The 15,946-nt window shown below is 45.8% G+C and overlaps 3 protein-coding genes across 3 annotated transcripts; 1 reads left to right on the forward strand and 2 right to left on the reverse strand.

Moving 5' to 3' along the window:
* Positions 1-2,055: 2,055 nt before the first annotated feature.
* Positions 2,056-7,061, forward strand: LOC100194279 (Ubiquitin-like superfamily protein). Its single transcript, NM_001139318.1, has 3 exons — positions 2,056-2,738; positions 5,120-5,702; positions 6,734-7,061. Exons 1-3 carry the CDS (start codon positions 2,107-2,109, stop codon positions 6,893-6,895), a joined length of 1,377 nt encoding a protein of 458 aa, NP_001132790.1. The 5' UTR covers positions 2,056-2,106; the 3' UTR covers positions 6,896-7,061.
* A 2,031-nt stretch (positions 7,062-9,092) lies between these two features.
* LOC103636183 (uncharacterized) lies at positions 9,093-10,075 on the reverse strand. Its single transcript, XM_008658535.3, has one exon. It carries the CDS (start codon positions 9,814-9,816, stop codon positions 9,280-9,282), a length of 537 nt encoding a protein of 178 aa, XP_008656757.1. The 5' UTR covers positions 9,817-10,075; the 3' UTR covers positions 9,093-9,279.
* A 1,599-nt stretch (positions 10,076-11,674) lies between these two features.
* Positions 11,675-12,579, reverse strand: LOC109941926 (uncharacterized). The gene is made up of 2 exons (XM_020543187.1): positions 12,286-12,579; positions 11,675-12,202 (listed from the first exon to the last, which is right to left on the reverse strand). Exons 1-2 carry the CDS (start codon positions 12,577-12,579, stop codon positions 11,675-11,677), a joined length of 822 nt encoding a protein of 273 aa, XP_020398776.1.
* Positions 12,580-15,946: the final 3,367 nt, after the last annotated feature.

The following is a 15,946-nucleotide window of genomic DNA, read 5'->3' on the forward strand; positions in this document are numbered from 1 at the left end:
TTATTTCCTATCCTCCACCCTATGAATTTTAGATAGGCTTATATCTGAACTTTGGAAAGTGGTGGAATGCCAAATTCCAAACTAAATAAGTTACTTTATTGAGTGGATTCCAATTCCTTTAAAATGAAGGGATCCAAACGCCCCGTAAACGTAATTAACTAGCTCTTGTCTATGGTATACGTGTATATGTACGTGCGAAGATCGATCGTAGATGGCGTGTCCCGTCGTTTGCAGTCCTATCTAGATTGTCCAGTCCTTTGCGATGTGGTGGTGGCACTGCAATAATAATTAAGTTTTATGGATGTATTATATTCTAAGTCTTGATTTGGGAACTCACTTACGTGAGTAGGCCAGTAGTCATTTCCTGCTTACGTTAGTGAGCAAGACGGTAGAGGCTCGGTTGCCCATTTACGTGAGTAGCATAGCAGGTCGTAGCAGGGATGGCAATGGGTACCCAAAAATCGAATACCCGACGAGTTTTACCTAATTAAAAGGTGAGTATTAGATGATTTCTTTACCTTTGGATATGTTAATGTGTACTTTCCATACCCGTCTACTCGTGGGTAGAATATACCTGCATCATATCACTATTACCATCTAATAAAGCTCACCTTAGCTAAAAGAAAATCTTTGTTGGACTATTGTTTGTTTAAATATCAAATTATAAAATTATATGGTTTGATATATTTGAAGTTAAACTTACTTTTTTATGTTTGTTTTATATTTTGAGTGATTGACATATTACAATTTGAGATTTTCTAATGGGTACAACCGTTTAGGTTCTCCGATGGGTAAAATTATCTGTGTGGATATGGGTATAGGTAAAATTCTATACCTGCGAATATATATGGACAACCCAGTGGATAGAATTTTTTCATAGGTACAAATATGGAATACTACTACCCAATAGATATATACCTGTAGCCATCCATAGGTCGTAGCATTAGACGATTGAGCCAACTAAACGAACACCATTTGAGTTGATTAAATAACTAAGTATTATACTTAAGTATATATTTGAGGGGGGCCTAATATTTTAGAGGCCTTGGACGGCCGCCCATCCCGACCCCTTAGGTCCGGCCCTGCATGAATGTTGCGTTGTTTAAATACTTCGATTTGAAACTTTAAAAGGGGGAATTTTTTAAGCCAAATCTTTTCAATTCCAGCCATGAGTTCCTTAGGCCTCCTTTTGCAAGAATAGAAAAAAAACACAGGAATAAAATAGAAATTCATAAGCGGGACAGAGGAAACATAATTTTGTAGGTTTAGGTATTTGGGTCAATAGCAAGAAAAACTAAAAACAATAGGTCTGAGTGGACGTCCTTTTCCCATGATTTTCCTGTAAAATCAAACACAAAGAAAGGTTTCCTTCCAATCAAAGAACGCAACAGTAAATGGATTCATTGGAATGAGAATCCTATATTTTTCCTTAGTGCATTCCATTAGAAAAATGCACTTGAAGCTATAAGGCACGAAGAACCCTCATGCTCATGGTAATATGTATTCATCTTCTAATAATTTAACCATGACGAAATCGGTTGAGGATGACGTGTTGATGATGACAACTCGACTCCGAGTCTCCGACAATAACAAGACTATGTGCATTTCTAGGTAGACATATTTAAACGTCAGATCGGGTCGAATTCAAGTCACATTAGGTTGTATTTAGTATGACCGTATTTGATTCGTGCATAGTTTTGGGTCGGGTCTAATTGGCTTATGTTCTCGATTAGACGCGTCGGGTCAATTTTCTTTTGAGTTGAGTTATATTTTTTAGCTCTGAGTAAGGTTTTTTAGATTGACTTTTATTTTAGATAAAAAAATTACGGTTTACTCTATGCTTGCTACAAGTCAAAAACTCCATATCCACTCGTCTATTGGTCGGCGCGGACGGATACGCACGGCGCCACGAATAGCACTATTCAATGACATGTGGGACCCAGAACGAAAAGAGTGTCCGGGCCCACGTGCCGGTATCGTCCTCATGCTTTCTCCGCCCAAGGACGCCTCTGGTAAAGTTCTCTCTTCCCCTCTCGCTTCGCTTCGCCAACGCCTGCGAGAGCTAGGGTTTCGTGCGCCACTGCCACTTCCGGTCTTCCGCCCGCCATGGCCGAGGCCCCCACGTATCAGATCCTGGTGCGTCTCCTCGACGGGCGCACCACATGTCTTCGCTTCTCCACGCCCACCGTCTCCGGCGCCGTGCTCCTCGAAGCTGTCGCGTCTATATCTCGCGTCCCCGCCGCCGCCCTCCGCATCGTCACCGGCCGCTTCGACGTCTCGCCCTCCAACGTCCTCACCTCATCAGCTGATGGCCAGTTCCCCTCCGCCTCCGCGCTCCTCCGCCTTCGAGGAGGCAAGGGCGGGTTCGGCTCCCTCCTCAGAGGGGCCGCCTCCAAGGCGGGGCAGAAAAAGACTAGCAACTTTGACGCCTGCCGCGACATCAACGGTCGCCGCCTCCGCCACGTCAACGCTGAGCGCCGCCTCGAGGAATGGAAGGCCGAGGCCGGGGACCGCCATCTAGAAAAGCTCGCCGAGAACTTCATCAAGAAGAAGGCCAAGGAGGCGGGCCGCCGCGGCGGACCCTCAGCTGCTGAGGTGGACAAGTACCTGGAGAAGTACCGCAAGGATGCTGAGATCTGCGTCAACGCGGTTGAGGAATCCGTACGTGCATCTCTTGGAAAGAGGAAGACCGCCCCTAAGCCGCCCTCTGGCGCAGACGCTAAGAAGCTTAAGATTTGGTGAGCACCATCCAATCTTTTAACATGTTTCAATTACAGATCAACAAAATCAATTAGTTCTTATGAAACTCATATCCTTAATTCAGCTACTAGCCTACTACCTTTGTCCCAAATAAACTAATTGAGTAAAATTCATTTCCGGTTCTTAAACTTGTAGTCCGTCGCCCTGTGTTATCCCGGTCCACAAACTTTTGAAGTGTGTCTCTTAAGTACGTAAATGCTCCATCTCTGTCATTGATCCATTATGCCTCCTCCCCATACCAGCGCTGCATTGAGTATTCGTTCAAGCGCTTATGGGAGGCTGCACCCTCTGCTGTGTTGCCACAGAATCCCTTCCGGAAGTGGAGCGCAAGGGGTCTTATCTGAGTGCTGGTGTTTACCATTGTGCTGTGCCACTGTTTATCATGTACATGTTTGGGCTGTTTGTTTCTCCGGGGATCTCGCTGTGGCGTCTACTGCAACAAGATTATGGCGACACGGCCAGAAACAACAGCATGGCAAACCTGAAGCCGACGCTAATTGTACTGTACTCATTGGCCGCTCCAGGGCGTGCTATTCTATTACAGGGCCATATGTTCTTTGGAGGAGCAACAACTGGTGAAGCTAGTGGCCCGAGTGTATGCGCTGGATGCGGGCGACGAGGCACGTGGATCCATTTCAGACTATCTGCTCGAGATCAGGGTGGGATGCGAGAAGGACCCATCATTTGCCAGGGGCAGGAACCTCATCACGTGCGCTACGGGCCTGATGCCGATAGACATGGTTCCGTCGGCATCAGCATCATCTGGCGATGTTGTGGCAAAGAATCTGGTCAGGTTTATCCGGGCCAGGGTGCCGGAGTCTGTGGTAGATAGTAATAGTCAATGTATGCTGATGAACAACTTGATTGGATTGACGCCATCTGATGCCATAAAGAAATTCGTTCAGATGCTAGATTACAGGAACCATTCTGACAGTATAGAGATCATGTAGTGTGCCATGAGGACAGTATCCTCTGAGCAGTATCCCTTATGCTATCCAATGCATATCTTCATTCCTCAGCAACTCAGAGAGTCAGAGGCATCTCATCGTCAACACAAAGAAACAAGAGTAACTCCGCACAGGTGAGCCCCGCCTCGGCGACGAAGTGGGCACCAGCCACCGTCATGCCCCTCGGCGTGGAGGCGCAGAGCGATGATGAGGTGCGAGAGGGCGGCGGCGAGGAGGGACAAAGAGAGGGTGAGGTGTCACGCGAGCAGCAGCGCCTCCGCAATTAGGCTCAGTTGGAGCAGGCCGGGCTCCCGCGTCGCCTCAAGGAAGAAGGGAAAGACCCTCGATCGGGTCTATTTGGATCGGACCTAACTGAGACCCAAACAGCGATTAAGGACTTTTAATAGACACACTTTAAAAGTTTGTGGATCGGGATGACACAGGGCGACAAGTTTAAAGACCAAAAATATATTTTACTCTAAACTAATTCCTAGAATCACATATAGTCTATCTTAAGTTTGACTTTATACTATGAAAGAGTAACATTATCTATGACACCAGTGCAGTATGGAAATATTTTTCATGGAGTATCTATCTAGTGATACTAATTTGGTGTCAGATATTGGTGCTCTTTTCTATAAGTTTGGTTACACTTAAAATTTGGTCAAACTTGAATATTCCATGTTTCCTAGAATCAACATTTAATTTCTAGTGATACTAATTTGGTGGTGGTGGCAGATATTGGCTGCAACATTTAATTATTCCATGTTGTGATCAAATTTGCCATGTGATTTTTTTTCGAAAGCACAAGAGAACTGCACATCATTTAATTAGAGAAGAAAAGGTCCAAAATGGACCAAGGTACAAAGCCCTGAACAGGCCCAACAAAACACCCATTAACACACTACATCCTCCCCCAACAAATTAGGCCCTGTGTAAGTTACGTGTGATCTCAATGCCGAAACTCTGAAGATGTTTAGCTCCAGCCGTAATCCAACACCCCATCTCATCAAGAAAGACGCATCTGATAGAGCTCTCATCCTCTCTCTAATATTTGCCATGTGAATTATATAGCCGTTTAATATTGTTCTAAGTATTAGCATATTAGAACATGGTCATATTCTCATTTTATCTCCATGGAACTCTCATCCTCTCTCTAATACTCACAAATTTGGGTGAGTAATGTAGGCATCTACGACAGTTCATGTTTGATTTTTCTCAAATCAACATGTCAACTTTGATAGTTGTTCTGGTAAGCTGCAAATCTAAGTTACTTATGGGATGATTGGGGATGGGGGTAAACAAAGTTCTGTGCAAGTCCGTTTTGTTTTAGGTGGCTAAATAAATCAAATATATCCCTTCACAGATTCTAGTTTGTGCTTTGAGGTGACTGAATTATTTCAACTATGCAGGTTGGGAAAGAACAAAGTAGAAGAAGATGAAAGTGATAGCGATAGTGACAGTGACATGGATGATGAGGACAGTGAAGATCAGGAGAGCGCAGATGCAAAATCTCTCGTAGTTGATGAAGGCAATTGCTCAAATGGATCCATAAAAAATGAGAAACTTGATCTGGGTTCTGTTTCTGGATCACATTCAGAAGGAGAGTCCTCAGGGGAAAAGTCCCAACCGACAACAAAATCAGGAGCTGAAGGTGGTGACTTTGAATCTGATGGCAGTGCAGAGCCTGAATTAGGAATGGTGGATCATCCCATTCCTGTGAACAATGCTGTTGCTGCTGCTTCAGAAGAAGTGCTGAAATCAGATGAAGTGACAGCAGATGAGGATAACACTACTTCAGCAACTTCAAACCAAAACAATCCAGTGGTACCACAAGTTAAAGAAGCGCTGAAAGCAGACGAGGATAACAGTGCTTCAGCTACTTCGAACCAAAACAACCCAGAGGTGCCCAAAGTAGAAGAATATGCCGATGCCAGCAAATCTTATTCAGAGCCATTGGACCTTGCAAAGTACAGTTCAGCTGTAGAATTGGAGGTATGTTTTTTTCATGCCAGGTTCTTCTTTGTTATTGTGGATTTGTAGTTGCATGGTAGTAGATCTAGAAATGGACTTTTCTGAGTAATGATTATGTCAGAAATTAGAAGTATACATATACTTTTGACTTTTGAGGATATTAGCTAGCTCTTCTAGTAAGCAGTTACTAGGTCAATCTAAACAGCACTATTTAGCCCTCGATACTCTGATGAACACTGAACTGTCAAACTCTGCTATTTCTGTTCCAGCCTTGGAAAGTAATGGGTAATCGTCTTATGCAGATATAGTTGGCCCTCAAATACTCTGTCGAGCTCTTGCATCAATTTTTTTTTGCCAATTATGTTCCAATTCAAGGCAAATGGGATGGCCTTTGGAAATTAATGTGGAATCAGCTTATTGTAGTAGAGATGTCATTAGCTCTCCTACCAATAGTCCAATGCTCTGGCGAATAGTTGTCTCTTTCTGCCAATTCTGTTCCATTTTGATATTCATTTGAAGTGGCATATGGGATTGGCTTGGAAATTATTGCGCAATCAGCTTATGAGAGGTCCATAGTTCCATTCATGCCAAGTGTAATGTGCAACAACGATAATGCTCATTCAAACACACACTATCAGCATACCATGCACTTTCAAATAAACACTATCAGCATACCATGCAATTTCAAATAAACACTATCAGCACAGTGTAAGTCCACATGCTTGATGCTTCATTCTGCTATCTTTATACACACATGTAAATCTGTATGACTTGCATCGTGGTAATATGTCCATATTCTACTTGGCTGTTTAAGAACAGTTCACTGGATGTCTGTTCCTTCTTCCATATGAACTCTATCCACAGAAGGATCTGGGTTTTTGTTTGATTTTTTTTGCTTCTATCATATAATTAAGACAAATAAAATAAGGTATTATCATTGTTTTCCTTCTCTGTATGAATTTCAAGTATATATAAAAAATGTTTTCTATGTCCTGATCCTAATGTTGTTTCTCACATTGCTAACCTCTTCGGTTTTGTTGTTTGCCTTGTAGGTGCTTGGTCTGGAGAAGCTAAAAATAGAGCTGCAATCTCGTGGATTAAAATGTGGTGGAACTTTACAGGAGCGAGCTACCCGACTCTTCCTTCTGAAGACAACTCCATTGGATAAGTTACCAAAGAAGCTGCTTGCTAAGGCCGCTATTGGGGGGAAGTGAGAAGCTGTATAAACAAGTACTGATGGTGCAATGCTTAAGTTTTTTCTTTGACGATGTATGGAAATCTGTTGTGGTGTAATCACGTGTTACAAGCCCTTGGTGTGGCATTGACGATTAATGATGTGTCTGTATCTACGTATATGCTAATCGTTACCTTTGAAGCCCCAAGTTTGGACTAGGGTTCCATTTCGTTGTAGTGGGAGAAAAGTTATGTGCCCATCTGTTGGGCCAACACAAGTGGATAGTGGGAGAGAAGTAGAGGGCCAACAAATTTAGGTGGTAAGTAGCAAGCCTATTGGAACGAGTTTTTTTCTTCACTATCTAGAAATAGGATTTGCGGTCTGTTTAGATAATCTGCTTGAGATGCTCTAAGGAGCCTTTGGTCTGGCCGTCTGGCTTCCAAACTCTTCCAGAAAAAACCAAAGGGATGAACTTTCAATAACATATTTACACAAAAGCAGCGTCTATCTAGTCTATTTTTCCGCAACAATCTTTCACGTGCTTTTTAGACTGAGGGTGGTGAGACTTTCTAAAATTACCTACCATATTAGGGTTTGTTCGGTTATTCCTAAGCCACATGGATTGGATGAGATTGAAAAATTTTAGTAGACTATTTAACTTGGTATGGATTTAAACCCACCCAATCTCCTTCAATCCACATGGATTGAGATGAAACTGAACAAGCCCTTATTGTTTATGGAGCGTACCGCTTTGTTTACTTTTTTTCTCGTCGATCTCTCCACCGTGCCGTGGCCTCCATCAAGACCACCGCTTGGGCCGTCGGTGGCCGTGCAAGCGCTTCTGGGCTATTAGATGAGGATCGGAGGACTAGAAGCATGTTTCACCTAAATACTTGATTACTTGCGGTCGTATTTTTTTTACCCTTGTTTATTTCGCATTTTCGCTCATAAGTCATACCGAGTATTTTCGAACACGTGCTCCATCTCAAACTGGGCTTCCATTGAACAAAGGCACACGACGTGCCTTATCGTGGCTGACGTGGGTCAACAGTCTAGTTTTCACACTAAGCAGGTACAACCTTGTAGGTGCATAATTTGTATCTAGTATGTAGTTTTTTGTCAACCTATTACAACCAACCGAGTGTCAATTGCTTGCTTGAAACTGTAAACGAATTTAAATAAAAAAAGTTGTCAACTACAAAGTTGAATAACTTTTGAAGTTCTGCCACTTTCATTTTGACACTTTTTTCATCCGAGGTCGTTTGCAAAATTTGAATTTTAAATTTGATATAATTAGATTCAATTTTTTAGAACCGAAATGAATATAAATAAAAAAGTTATCAACTACAAAGTTTCATAACTTTTAGAGATCTACAACTTTTGTTTTGATGGTTTCTTCATACGAGGTCATTTGAAAAACTCAAAAAATTAAGTATAAAAATGATTTCTAGCGATGGTTACTTAATAAAACCGCCACTAGAAATCGATTTCTAAAGACGGTTTCTTAAGAAAAAACAACCACTAGAGTTTGTATTTCCACGATCGGTGACGATTTTCTTAATTAACCGCCACTAAATAGAACAAACGGTTAATAACCGAATCCGCTTGTAAAAAAATATTGCCCCGCTTTGAACTTTTTTTGTACTAGTGATGCAACGAAGACCAACCTGTACTTACTTAACTGAAACAACAAAGAACGCTAAAATCCCCGGTACCTAGGGGTGGATAACGAGTCAGCTCGGCTCGTCCGAGTTCGAGCTGGCTCGTTAAGCTAACGAGCCAGTTCGGCTCGGCTCGTTAAGGTAACGAGCCATAGAGTCAGCTCGGCTCGACTCGTTTACGAGCTCGAGCTGGCCCGTTTAGCTCGTGAGCCTGAGCAGAAAAAAATTAATATGTACATAATAATTATTTTTAGTTAATTTTAAACTAATTTAACAATAGAAAATAGTAATTATACTCATAGTTTCACAAACCACGTCAATGTAACACCAAATTAGCATAATTTATCACTCATTAATTCACAATTCACATACATGTTCATCACTTTAACCCATAATTACATTTGCATAGACCAAATTAACACATAAACATAGTTCATTAATCATTAGTTTAATTTATAGGTCATAGACACCTCACATATATATAACATGTTCATCAATTATTCTGTAAATGGTATGCATATAGTTTCGTTTTGCTGGAATATGGTAGCTCGTTTAGCTCGCGAGCTGGCTCGTTAACGAACCGAGCTAAAATGTCAGCTCAACTCGTGAAAAAATTCAAACGAGCCGATCCGAGCCGAGCCGAGCTGACCATGAATCGAGCGAGCCAGCGAGCCACAAGCATTTTGTCCGGCCCTACCGGTACCCAAACTAGTCGTGTCGTCACACCACTGGGACGTCCATATTCTCTATGAAGCTATATAGTTCAGTAGTTCTCCTTTATCGGAGCGAGCCTGGGCTTCCACGGGTCCCGGCACGGCGACGTGCTGGCGCCGCCGCCGACGCAGTCCTCGGCACGGAGCTCGCCCTTGAGCTCCTCCATCCGGGCCTTGCGCTCCCGCGCGCCCTGCGCGTTCAGCCTCGCCACCAGCGCCTCCGCGTCCTTCCTCTTCAGCACGACCTTCACCGTGACGACGACCGAGGCCTTTGCCTTTCTGACGGCGTCGTCGTCGTCGGACCCGACGCCGCCCGCCCACGAGACTCGGACTCCCCCCGCACGAGCACGCGAGCGCCCCGGCCCCGCCCTCGTCGTTTCGTCGAGCTCGACGTCGTCCCGACGCTTCCGCGGCGTGACGGAGGCGGCGGCGGCGGCTGCGGCTGAGCGCCTCGGCTCAACGTCTGGAGCCACCGCCGCCGACACCTCGGCGACGAGGCTCTTGGGACGCGTCCGCTGGGCCCTGGCCGTCGCGGCGGCCGCGCTGGCCTCCTTGCGGCACATGCGCGGCGCCACGGTGTTGCCCATGTCTGTGCCTGTGCGCGCGTTTTGCTGTGCTCACTGGCCAAGTGAGATTAGATGGTACGGAGTGAGACGAGGCGGAGGCAAGGGTGCTGTGCTGCTGGCGCCTGGTGGTGGTGGACACTGGACAGCAGAGCTGCGCCCCGGCCGGTTAAATAAACAGTGCGCGGCTGCGCGCCCGTGCATTATTTTTTGAATAAAAGTAGCGTGGCCAAGGGGTAGGACTCGTTCAACCAGGGTAAAAAGGACGTGAGCTGCCCGCCGTATAGACCTGGGCTGGGCTCCTCGCGGTCCACGGGGACTCTCTGAACCCTGAGCTGAGGAGTGACCGCGTCAGGGCTTGCTTCTCTTCTTCCGCCGTCTTTTGGACGGAAAAGACCAGGGCCCAGGGGTGGTGTGGTGTGGTGTGGTGGTCGCGGTGAGAGCTGAGTACCACGCTGCTGGTCGAAAACAGAGTTACCTGGCCGGAGCGCAGGCCGTGGACGTGGACGAGGGGGCGACGAATTCACGCGTTTCGCCTCGATCCATTCGAGTTGAGCTTTTAACGACAACGGCTGAATGCCTGATGGTGACTAGTGCCAGCGACCAGACGAGCCGGCCGGGAACGGATGCGTTGGTCAGGATTCCAGGTGGGGTCCTTTATTCTGGAAAAAAAGGGAGCGTTGACAGTTTCCTAGAAGCTGGTGCGCGGAGCGTCGAGCGTATAGGAAAATCTGAAGGCAACTGAACTGATCTAGATCGACCGTGGCGGCCTGGGGGCCACGCCTTGAGTTGGCCGTGTACGCGTGTTGTCAAGGGATCTGTGCTAGTCTTCGCGTTCGCTGGTCGTTGTGACTTGTGTGAGCTATAGTACCACTGGCGATCCAATGTCGTCGTTGATTTACTCTGTTCTGTTCTATTCAGACATTTTTTTTCATTCAAAATTCGGGCAAGAACAAATTTTGATTCAAAATTCCATGGTTCAACCTGTTGTCATTTATGTGCATTTTCCATCGTCCTGACAGCTTCAGAGGTTGCTGTTCTCGGATAAGTCGACAAAGAACGAGACTCGGCATCATATAGGGCGTGATTGGTTGCCGGATGAAGCCAACCTAGCTCGGCCCCCAGATCCAGGCTCATGGGAGCCTGGTTCCAGTGGTGCAAGGGAGGCGTGATTGGTTGCCGGATAAGCAGAACCAGGCTCAACCCAGCAGTTGATTGGTTGCACAGTTGCATTAGCAAATTCAAACACACGGATGCAAGTAGAGTGATTGGTTGCAGCTGCTTACAAGTGGTATGGTCACCACTGCATACAAGTGGTGAGGTTACCCAAACCAAATGATCAACAAGAGCACAACTATCAGTACAAACTGAGAGAGAATCAAACCATCTTTCCAACTGAAACCAACACGATCAGTCTTAATGACTGATTGTTTAAAAGAAGCAACAACTTCATCTTTTGAGGAGTAGCTTTTGTAGCATGCTCCTTTGAAACCATGAACTTGAGCATGACAAGCATCCCAGGAATCAAACACACCAACTTTTCTTCCATGGTGAACAACATACCACTTCATGTTGGCTATATAGGAAGAAACAAACATCATTGACATTGCACATTTGCTCAGATCATAAGTAGTATAATGCAGCAAGTCATTGGCATATGGGCATTTGCTCAGATTAAAGAAGCAAGAAAAGCATTCAGAATAGTTCATCATGAAGACAGAAGCCAAATGGTTCATACAGGAAATGGTTCATACAACAAGCCAAAGTGCAAGTCAGCAGGATCAGGTGATCAACTGCACAAAAGAATGCTGGTTAGGAAGCTACCAGTCAGCACTACTTCCTACTTACTCAAAAGAACTAACCAGCCTCAACTCAGAACACTCTAAGTGTAGTAATGTTTGCCCAAGAAAGTCCTCATCCAGAGGACTCTATGTGAGTCAGTCATGTGCACAAATGCAGTGCCATGGTTCTTGTGATCCAGCAGATGTGAGTATGCAACAATCAAAGCTTCTTCAGTGAAGCCAGGCATAAACATAACAGCAGCATAGAGGTCAGGATGCACATCTTGTTTCTTGGTCTCCCTAATTGCTTCAGCCACATTGTTAACAGCAGTTGTCATACCACCAAAGACATGGACATCATCATCAGTTAGCACTGACCTCTTCCTTTTTTTCCCAGACCCACTTCCAGAACCACCACTAACAGGCACCTCCTTCTTGCTGCCATCCTCTGCCCCCTTAACATTCTCATCAGACTTAAATGAGCTCTCAGCAAAGTCTGAAGGAGAACCCAGTGGCTCACTGGAGCCCATGGCAAACTTGCCAGTGGCCAGGCCATTGCCAAAGATGACCTCCATTTGCTTGTAGTTCTCTATGGGTTTATTAAGTAGTTCAACATCCTTAGGGTGAGCCTAGATGGTTATGCAAGAAACGAAGTCAGAATTGTAAAGGAGGTTAGAATGAAATGCAAGTCAGGAACTTAAACCTAACAAACCTTAACATGGCCATTATAGTGTTCTTCTTCTAGGGTGATCATATGGTTGTCCTCATCAAATAGAGCCCCACTAAGCTCTCTAAGTTTGATGATCCTAACCCATCTCTGCCTCCACTTGCGCAAGTGATTATACACCTGAGTCTCAGTGACATCATGCCCACTGAACTCCTTGAGGTCCTTTGCAACCTGATTAAGGTGCACCTCCTTGAACCCTTTGTCAGTCCTAATCCCAGTTGAAATCAGCTGACAGAAACGCTTAAGAACAAAAGCAGACATCACATTTGTCCATCTCATGGACTGCCTGGAGGCTGGAGGGTTTGGAACAGACTCAGTACCATCAGCCTGAGTCTCAGGGAGCAACTAGGTCATTTTGTCAATGTAGGACACAACTAAATCATAGACATCTTGCTCAGTATCCATGTCCTAGTGCAAAAATAGCAAAGACAACTCATATATATGAAGAATAAAGCAATCATCATAGCAAATGCCCATGCCTCATGCAGAAAATGTATCATCACAACAAATGTACAATGTCTCAGCAATGCCTCATACAGTTAAAAAAAGTATCATCACAGCTTATGCTACCAAATGCCTCATACAACTTAAAAAAAGTGTCATCACGGCTTATGCTACCAAATGCCTCATACAACTTAAAAAAAGTGTCATCTATTGCCCCAATGCAGTCCTATGTGTTAACAAATAAGGTGAGATCATTGTATCATGAATGCATGCCTATGTGTTAACAGAATCCTAAGAAATTACCTTAAAATATGGGTACCATCTTGGACTGTTTCTGATTTTAAGTGGGGTTTCACTAGTGGGTGCCTTAATCATGTCAGCCCTTAATTCACCAATGGCATACAAAACTTCTTTAAAATACCTGCTAACTGTCTCCACAGACCTCCTCCAACTTTGGTGTATGACCCTAAAACGCTGGTTATGGCCAACTACATGAAGGAACATGGCTACTTGTTCCTCCACACTGCTGTGGATACTATCTCTAAGCAGGTTCCTACTCTTAAGCAACTCACAGAGCTGGAAAAGGGGGGTTCTTCTCATGCGCAACATGTTAACACACTCCACATCATTGAAGTTGTAAATTCTATTCAAGTTTCTATGCCTCTCTTCATCCATTGCACTCATTGGGGCATAAGTGATCCTAGGTCGTGCCACTTGACACTGGACAAGTCTAGAAACAAAATATGCATACACAGCAGCAACAAGTCCAGCTGCCCTCACTATTAACATGCACCTCTCATCATCATCATCCATCTCTAGATGCAAAGGAACAGAGCCAAGTATCACATAAAAGCTAACCAGCAGTAACATGATGCAGTACTAGATCATAGGCATGGCAACGAAATAAGCTCAGATCTAGGGACCAAATCATAGGCATGGCAACAATAAGCTCAGATTAAATGCTATAAAATCACAGGCATGGCAACTTAAGCTCAGATCATTCAAGAAATGAAGGGGGAAAGGGGAGGGGACGGAATGGCGTCTGTTATACCGAACAGCAACAGGAAGAAGGACGAAGCACCGAGAGGAAGCAGCTACAAGGCGTGAGGAAGCAGCAATCCGGATGCCCTGTCAAGAAATCAAAAGGGGATTAGAAACCCTAGGTCGCGAAATAGAACAAAAAACGAAGCTCCAAACCTACAAAGCACGAATCCACCACGATCTGAACAGAGAAGAAGAAATAGGGGGAGGATGGGAGGAACTCGACACCAGTCACCGGCGGCGACAGCAGAGCAGGGCGCGCGGAGGAAGGGGAAAGAGGTGGCGGTATATAACAGCGGTCATGGCGGGAAGGAGGGAGGTAACCACAGCGTTCGCGCCATCTCCCGCCATCTCCCACACTCACGTGCTAGCCCCCGCGTCCCCGCGCTGCACGCCGCCAGCCTGCATCCGGAGAAACGGCCGATTCGGCCGCATCGGGAGAGCCAGGATCGCGGCTAGGGTTTGCATTAGGAGAGCCAGGCCGGGAGGGAGGAAAACGCAACCGAACAAGTGGGCTTGTATCTCAGGGGCCTAGCCCAGGGTGGAGTCGGGCAACCAATCACGCCCATAGCAATTACCATCAGACTCGAAAGTATGAATATGTTACGTTTGGTTCACATATTTTGTAACCACCGTAACCGAATGGGTCTATTATCACTTCATCTTTAAAGCATGAATTGTCTCCCTTAAAAATAAGGGGCAAAGGGATTCAAACCCCAGCGCCCTTAAAAGGGATGCTGGTCTTTTGTCACTACAACGTGCGGTATATCTCTACTAACTATTAAGTGAATAGTGTAGACTGCCCCCGCCCGAACAGCCCGCTCGCCCACCGGTACCGCTCCACGAATCCTGTCACGTGACGTCGTCCATGCCGTGCCACACGCCCGCGAATCCCGCCGCGACCCGCACGCCCGCGCGCCGTCCCTACGCGTCGTCCATGCCGCACCGCACGCCCGCAACGGCTGCCTTCCTATGCGCTTGGGAAACGCCCGCACAGCCCGGCACGACCCGTGCACCCGGCTACCTATTACGGCGCCTTCCCATTTTGCGTGCCCTCAACAGCGTCGATGTCCCGCCCTCGACCGTGATCTCCGCAGCCATGTCGAGATCCCCGTCCGCCACCGCCTTCGTGTACTGTGTGTGAGCACCGATGGCATGCAAACGCATAGGACGGGAGCCGGTGAAGTGGTGGTGATGGAGGATGACGATGGACGCCAAATGTGGTGCCCTACCGACGGTAAGCGTAGCCCAGCGTGTGCTGCGACAGCCATCGCGTGCCACGGCCACTGCCGCTCTCAAAGCGCCCAGATCTAAGGCCTAGCGTCCCTGTCTTTTAGGCCTTTCCCGATTTGTTTTTCATTACTATCTGAAGTGTAATCCTCCTCTGGTCCACAGGAGACATCGGTGTAGGCGCATCATCGCGAAGCTGGACGGACGCATCGACGCCAGGTTCCAGCATAGGGAGTCACGCTTACACGCCCAGCGTGTTGAGCCCTAGGACTGTCTCTGCGCCATTCCTCTGGTAGTGGATCTGCCAGAGTGCCAGTGCCTGATTGCGTTCGTCCCTAAGTCATCGGTCGATTGGAACCAGAGGAGCTTCGTCGGGTGGCTATGTGAGGATTGCATCGCCATTCTCTGGCTCGTTAGTGAATAAGTTTCGGAGGATCTCAGTCTCACTTATCAAGATGCCCGACACACATAACACATTAATGGGCTTGGATACATGACTGCAGGGAGTTGTGCTTAAGGAACTGTGCGTGCAATGTTTACGCTTACGCATTGTCGAGAGACAACGACTATGTCATATGGTCAGGTTGATACTGTTCAGTTTACTCTAGGGATCAATGATCTGTAACTCGAATTTCTCATAATGATGGCCATCAGCACACAGGTATGATCAGTCCTACCAATGTAACTATGTAATAGTTTATTTAGTACTTTATTGCTATAAATATGGATCAATGTTGTTTTTACAGCTTGACAAACTGCTCGTCGCATGTCTCTGTTGTCAGAGGGTTTGACAGACTCAAACAAAACTCCACCCAATTAAGTACCTTGTAGATGGTCTTAGACTCAGTAGAAATGATACTGTTTAGTTTACTCTAGGGATCAATGATCTGTAACTCGAATTTCTCATAATGTGACCCGCCGCACACAGGTA

Source organism: Zea mays, chromosome 8 (genome assembly GCF_902167145.1).
Source record: "Zea mays cultivar B73 chromosome 8, Zm-B73-REFERENCE-NAM-5.0, whole genome shotgun sequence".
NCBI classification, from domain to species: domain Eukaryota; kingdom Viridiplantae; phylum Streptophyta; class Magnoliopsida; order Poales; family Poaceae; genus Zea; species Zea mays.

What these genes read in the sequence shown, in the direction of transcription:
- LOC100194279 (NM_001139318.1), top strand. Translation starts at nt 2,107, where the DNA reads ATGGCCGAGGCCCCCACGTATCAGATCCTGGTGCGTCTCCTCGACGGG. An exon ending in GCTAAGAAGCTTAAGATTTG is followed by an intron (nt 2,739 to 5,119) that starts GTGAGCACCATC and finishes TCAACTATGCAG; the next exon opens with GTTGGGAAAGAACAAAGTAG. An exon ending in GTTCAGCTGTAGAATTGGAG is followed by an intron (nt 5,703 to 6,733) that starts GTATGTTTTTTT and finishes TTTGCCTTGTAG; the next exon opens with GTGCTTGGTCTGGAGAAGCT.
- LOC103636183 (XM_008658535.3), bottom strand. Translation starts at nt 9,816, where the DNA reads ATGGGCAACACCGTGGCGCCGCGCATGTGCCGCAAGGAGGCCAGCGCG.
- LOC109941926 (XM_020543187.1), bottom strand. Translation starts at nt 12,579, where the DNA reads ATGAGATGGACAAATGTGATGTCTGCTTTTGTTCTTAAGCGTTTCTGT. An exon ending in ACTATAATGGCCATGTTAAG is followed by an intron (nt 12,203 to 12,285) that starts GTTTGTTAGGTT and finishes ATAACCATCTAG; the next exon opens with GCTCACCCTAAGGATGTTGA.